Raw genomic sequence first — 6313 nt, 5'->3', positions numbered from 1 at the left:
AGGGGACAGGGGACTCGCGGTCCCTTGCAAGTGCTTCTTCTGCTTGGGTTCAGGATCATAGTCACGAGTGGCTGTAGAGACCGCTCTGGAGCAGGCAGCAGCTCTCAGGAACCTCCCTGTCTGGGCTTTGGAGATGAGATCATTACGAGGGGACTCGCGGTCCCTTGCAAGTGCTTCTTCTGCTTGGGTTCAGGATCATAGTCACGAGTGGCTGTAGAGACCGCTCTGGAGCAGGCAGCAGCTCTCAGGAACCTCCCTGTCTGGGCTCCTCCACTTGGAGATGAGATCCACGCAAGACAGCTTGGCCTGTGTCTGGATGCCGATGGCCTCATTTCCAGCTGCTTCTGCTCTCTGACACTAGGTTTTGCAGGATCTATGCTTTGGGAGAAAATCCCACCAGCTTGGTGTGGCTTGGTCTCCTAGGACTGCTCCGCTATGGATTCCTACACCTCTCAGCTCTGGCCATTAGCACAGGAAGCCCTGTGTGGTAGCCCTGCTGTGCACTTTCCAGCTTGGCTTCTGCTCTGCCTCATCCAGCTCTGCAGGGTTTCCTGTCAGCCCCAAAACACAACTGGAAATCAGTTGATAGGAATCTGCCCTTTGTCTGGAGGGAGCAGGGGAGTCTGCAGGGGAGGAGGGTTCAGAATACCTTGTATTTCTATGTGTGTGCAGAAAGGTGAGTGTGGTGCCTGTGTTCTGCACCCTAGCTGGCCGGGGAGCTACTGTTATAGGCAGGAAGAAGAGAGTCCAGTGTTAGGAGTCAGGCGATGTGACCAGGATGCTGGGCAGTGGGGCTCTGGAATTCAAGTGGGAAGGATTCCTACAGGTGTGAGCCTGCCCTGCCTGCCTCTGCCTGTCATCCTGTGACCCGCTGCTGATTTCCTATTGTCCTCCCTAGACTGGAAAACCTCTGCTGAAAGCTCTGTGAATCCTAGCTGGCCTCCAGGCAGCTGCACTCCTGTCACCTGGGGTCCAGTGGATGGGAGGGGGACTGATTTTACCCCATCCCTGGGGTGTGGCTTCCTGCTGCACAGCTCAGATACTGTGTCCTGTGCTGCTTCTGTGAGCACTGCAGGAGAGGTGCTGCCTCCAACTGACTGGAGCCACCCAGCCCCCTGGTGGCCACCAGATGATTCTTAACAAAACAGCCTCTAGCAGTCTGTATAGAGGAGGCTCCCCACGGAGAAGGAGGCAGGGTCCCACTGCTGACAGGGGAGGTGGAGCCTCTCTCCAGGAGTGGGGCTCCCTGGGGTGAAGAGGCAGTGTGATTTTCACCAGCTAGCATGGGTCATTGCTTCAGTGATAGTGGAAATTACACTAAGGCCACAGCATGAATTAATAGGCAGAAGCTTTATTCGGTAAGTTTATTATAGACAAAGAAATAAAGCTGACTGTCTTGTAGGCAGCTGCAGGAAGAGACAGAGAAGGCAGCTGCTTCATAGAGAGCTCCTCGCAATGGATATATCATTTTTATGATGTCTCAAAGTTATGTCATAATTACTTGGGCATTTTCTCAAAAGACACTGGGGTCTCTGTACAGGATGTTTACTTGTTGTGCAGTGTGAGTTTGCACAGTGCCCCCAGTGTGCTTGCAAATGTGTCATGTCTCCCCTCTGAGTGGAGATTTATTATGAAAATGCATTCTAATGAAGGTAGACTGAAGTTTATGGCCCCTTCGTCAAATCCATGTAGGTCTTTGCTCACACCAGCCTCATCCAGTTTGCAAGAGCACCTACCCTCTTGTGCCAAGAACTACAGTGGCTTGCTCACTTCTCGAATAGCTTGATTCACCTTCCTCCTCTTATACCCGGAATTGCAGCTGCTTACCCGTTGTTTCTCAGACTGCTACTTTATGGCCCTGGCATTACCTTTCTGTCTCATCAGGACCTGATGCATTTATAACAGAAACAGTGCATGTGGGGTCTCTCAGGACAATGCCTCAGATGCAGGCCACCACCAAGGCTTGGGGAACACTTCTGGACCCACAGTGGGCATATGAAGTCTTAGGGGAGGTTCTTCTGGGCCCTCCTGTTGCCTGTCATCAGTTGATGTCTGTGTGATGCCAGGGCCAAGGAAGACTTGATTCCAGACTAGGAATTCATTCCTAATGACCTTGAGCACAGCCTTCAAGTTTGGCATCTAGCCCACTCTGCACTTTTTCTCCCACTGGTCATCTTGGCCTTTGTAGTGTCATGTTGCTGGTAAAGACAGGTGCTACTTAAGTGGACAATCACAAGAGTGTTTCACACATTGTATTTGAGATCCAGAATACATGGTTGATTCAGATAAAAACTTCAAGGTGTGGGAGGGACCTTGGATTAAGTTGCCTTATGAATTAGTCCCAGGACTCTCTGACCGGGCTGCAATCTATCTGGTGGGAAGAAGTGAATGCAATTTGTGTCAAATGAAAGCAAAAGTGAGGCAGAGCTCGTGTAGGTACAACCTGGTTCACAGGCTCTCTGACCCAAGAAACTGCCAGCCCTTGAAAGGGGTGTTTTTAAGGTGGACTGGGAAAAGACATGGCACCTTAATGGCTGCTGGAACACTTATGCCAGTGCTCAACCCATGCACATGTTGGACTGTGGGGAGAGTTTGTTACTGCTTCTGCTGCTGCTGCTGCTGCTGCTGTCTTGGCTTCCCAGAGAAGTGACAGCAAAGTCTGAAACCCTCAACAACCCTTCTGGCCAAGGCTCTCGGCTCCGTGGAACGTCATAGTGATGTGCTGACTGAATCCCTACTGCTGAGTCAGAGGCCTGAGGGAAAACCCGGTGCCATGGCTTTTGCATTTGGATACTTTTCTGGGCTCAGGGCCCTGTGCACATTCAGAATATCAGCAGCAGCGTATGTCCAATGGCGAGAGTTGGGTCCTCAAATCTCTCTTCAGCTCACAGAGTTCTGCTTTTGGTTTAGCAAGGAATCAACGAAACAGAATCATTTACTTCTCACTGTTTAAGGCATGATTCTGGTTGACACAGGGAATTCCAGAGAATTCCACACTCTGACCTGGATCCTGAATTGGAGCTGGGTCTGCCTAAGGCTCAGGGGTTATAAAAATAAGCACAGCTAAGCCTCCTTCTTCTTATAGGCTGTCAGCATAGTGTCATCCACATCCTGCTGGTGCTATAGCTTGAATGCACGTAGCCCTCCAACATTCCTGTGTTGAAACTTCACCCCCAAGATGATGGCATTAACAGGTGAGCCCTTGAGAGGCGATCAGGCCAGGAAGGCTTCTCTCTCAGGTGTGGGATGAGTAGCCTGCCAAAGGGCTTGAGGCCATGAGTTCAGCCCTTCCAGCCCTCCTGCCAGCTGAAGACACCTCAGTGGTGCCATCTATGATGAGCGGTCCTCATCAGCCACAAAGTCTGCTGGTGCCTTGTCTCGGACTTCGTGGTCTTCACCTCTGTGAGAAACCGATTTCTGTTCTTTATAAACGATCCGTTCTCTGATGTTTTGTTACAGCAAATGAACTGAGACACATGCTTGAAGACAAACCCTTCTGCCTGCCAAAAATACTGAAACTTGTGCTAAAGGGAAAAGAAAACGTGCACTTGTGTCTCTTGCAAAGACTAATCTCATGGCACATAAAGAGATCTACAGGGAAATGACAGCAGACATAGAGACATTACAAAAAGATAACTACAACTATAATGACTTGCCTACTCCTTGCCTGTTATTAAAGAATGACAATTAAAAATTAGAGCAGCTTCCTACCGGAACTTAACAGAGGGTGAAGATCCAGTAGTTGAATGAATATCCACTCTTCTGACCAGGGCATGGGAACAGGCATTTGCTTCTCAGTGACTGGAGGACATGATTGTCCACTAAGTAGGTGCAGCCACTAGGCAGCACTTGCTATCAGAGTTGCAGATACTCTCGGCCTTTAACTCTCTATCTGATTGTTGGGAAGCTTCCCTTCCTGTATATCTATATTGGTAAGGAATGACATCATGGATGATTGCAGTGCTGGGTACACTAGAAAAACCACTGAGTATCACAAGTGTTTACTAAAGGAGGCTATTTAAATAAAATGTGGTTCGTCAGGCCATGGCATAGTGTACTGTGCAAATATAGCATAAGTGATGAAAGAGAACGTGCAGGCTCTCCCACCTTGGAGGGAAGGGAGCAAAGTGGGCAGCATTGGGTGAAATTTAGAATATGGTTTAGGATGAGCTTCTGTGCCCTCTAGGAGAGCTTAGTGTATAAGGGTGGTGTTATATTCCTGTATCAAGTGAGATGTCCTCAGATATATTACGGGTATTGTCTCCTCTAACATCTACTCCCTGTGCACCTGAAGGCCTTGCTCTGGAAACTGCCAGACCCTGACACACCCCATTCAACACGTCAGGTGGACAAAAGCAAAGGAGAGTGAATATGTCTGGCTATGGCGCCCCCAAACCAACAGGGTTCTGTGAGCTCAGGGACTCCAGGCCTGGAGAGGTATAGGCCATAGAGAGCAATACATGTGACATGGGTGAGACCCAGGGTCCCTCAGCTCCTAGGATAGACCAGATGACCCCTACCGGGCTGTCAGGAGCACTACTGCAAGCTGGGGGAAGGTTCCAGAAGGAGCTTGGAAGAGACCCTGCAGAACAGCAAGTGAGAGGAGGGCACGGAGCAGTGGTCACTGGGCCAGAAAACCCAACGGGTGGGCTGAGGTTTCCCTTGGGGGGAGGGGCAGAGATCTGAGCTGATGGACGTTAGGCAAGAAGGGTAGGGAGGAGAGGGGGCTGTTGGCTGAACGCGGTGGGGTTGAAGGGGTGTAGGGGTGCAGGCTGAGCACTGTCCTCCGTAGGCTGGTGGAGTGAACACATCTGACATGAGGCTCCTGCTGGCTTTGTTCCTGTTCGTGGCCCTGAGCCTGGGCCTGCAGCATGTGGAGACAGATAACCGGACCAAAAGGCAAGGTATGCAGGCTCCCTGAACAGTACGATTCCTGAGAGGGCCTTCCCCGGTAGACAAAGTGGGACCCGGCCTGAGCTAGGGAGCTGAGAACCAGGAGCTGAGTCACATAGGCAGCCCTCACAGACCTGGCACCTTAGGCCTTTGGCCTTGTGAGGACAGAGTGGCTAAGGGCTCCCAGCATCTTCTTTGAGCTGGCTGTGCAGGAGCTCTGTTCCAGGACTGGCCCCTAAAGGATAGGGCAAGGCACCCCAAGGGCTCTTCACAGGGCAGCTGGAGGCATTGGAGGTTCATGAGGATGTGGGTGGCACACACTAGTGCTGAGCACTGGGTGACTGAGCAATACACTTGGTCATGAGTGAGAGAACCCCAGAGAATGGACATAGAATGTAATGGCACAGATGGGCTGGGAGGTAGGGAGGCAAGGAGCTGGGCAACAACTAGCAACTTCGAGGTTCATGGGGGATTCATTCCACAGAAGTGAAGTCTGTGGCATTTTTTTTGTTTCTTTTTATTTCCTCATTTCAGATGCTCTTATGTGTCACATCTGTGAAAGTGAGAATAACTTTGGCTGTTCAAACCGGGGGAATTGTGCAGTACATGAAAAGTATTGTGTAATCGTTGTCACAAGTAAGTATCTCAGTTCATGCGGAGGGTCCCAGCAGCAGGGCAATAAATACCTTCAGGAATTAAGAGCTGTCTAGTTTGCCTCACTGGAGCACAACTAATGAAAAGTGACCTTTAAATGATTTTTGAAAAGCAAAGCTCTGAGAGACCATGAGTATGGCAGGAGAGGGAGGCCCAGCTTTGGACAGCATAGAGGCAGCACAGAATGGTGCCCACCAGCAGGTAGTCCACATGGAGTATTGGGGAGAGGATCAGATGACAATAAGGATTAACAATGGCGCATGCCTGTGATCCCAACATTCCGGGAGGCTGAAGCAAGAGGATTGCAAACTCAAGCCCACTTGGACAACATAGTAAATTAGCAAGACTGTCTCAAAATAGAAAATAATAAAAGGGCTGAGGATGTACCATCAAAAAAAAATGAGATTTATCTGAGACAAGGTCTCATTATGTAGATCAGTCTGTCCTTGAACTCACTATGAACCCACTATGTCCTTGAACTCGTGATCGTCATGCCTCTGCCTCCCGACTGCCAGCTTACTTACATGTGGGGTTTTTTTGTCTTGTCTCTTTATTTAGTTTGGTTGGGTTTTGATTTTTTGAGATAGTTTATCCATTTTTAAATTAAAAAAAAAGCTCTAATGACGTCAGGTACCTTACCATGAATAGCATCTAGAGTTTTGTAGGGTATAGGCTTGAAGGATGCTGGTTTTCTCTTTCTTTCTCTTCCCGGTACTGAGGAGTGAACACATGACCTTCCAACTGAGCTACAACCCTCTTCCTTCCC

At 49.6% G+C, this 6313-nt stretch overlaps 1 protein-coding gene across 4 annotated transcripts in view; it reads left to right on the top strand.

Annotated features, from left to right (window-relative positions):
• The window catches only part of Ly6k (lymphocyte antigen 6 family member K), a 10633-nt gene that overhangs the window by 2876 nt on the left and 1444 nt on the right, over positions 1–6313 (top strand). For 3 of the 4 annotated variants that reach the window (XM_010639229.1, XM_010639230.2, XM_010639232.1), the window contains exons 2-3: positions 4793–4904; positions 5428–5529. In XM_010639229.1, coding sequence (XP_010637531.1) covers positions 4793–4904; positions 5428–5529 — 214 coding nt within the window. Of the gene's footprint in view, positions 1–3070; positions 3195–4792; positions 4905–5427; positions 5530–6313 lie in introns of those variants that run through there. The other variant, XM_010639231.2, reaches the window with a different exon arrangement.

This window comes from Fukomys damarensis, unplaced genomic scaffold (assembly GCF_012274545.1).
Source record: "Fukomys damarensis isolate Sample0158 unplaced genomic scaffold, DMR_v1.0_HiC HiC_scaffold_5, whole genome shotgun sequence".
Lineage (NCBI taxonomy): Eukaryota > Metazoa > Chordata > Mammalia > Rodentia > Bathyergidae > Fukomys > Fukomys damarensis.
Note: the sequence above shows the minus strand (reverse complement) of the source record. Positions and strands in the feature narration are given on the sequence as shown.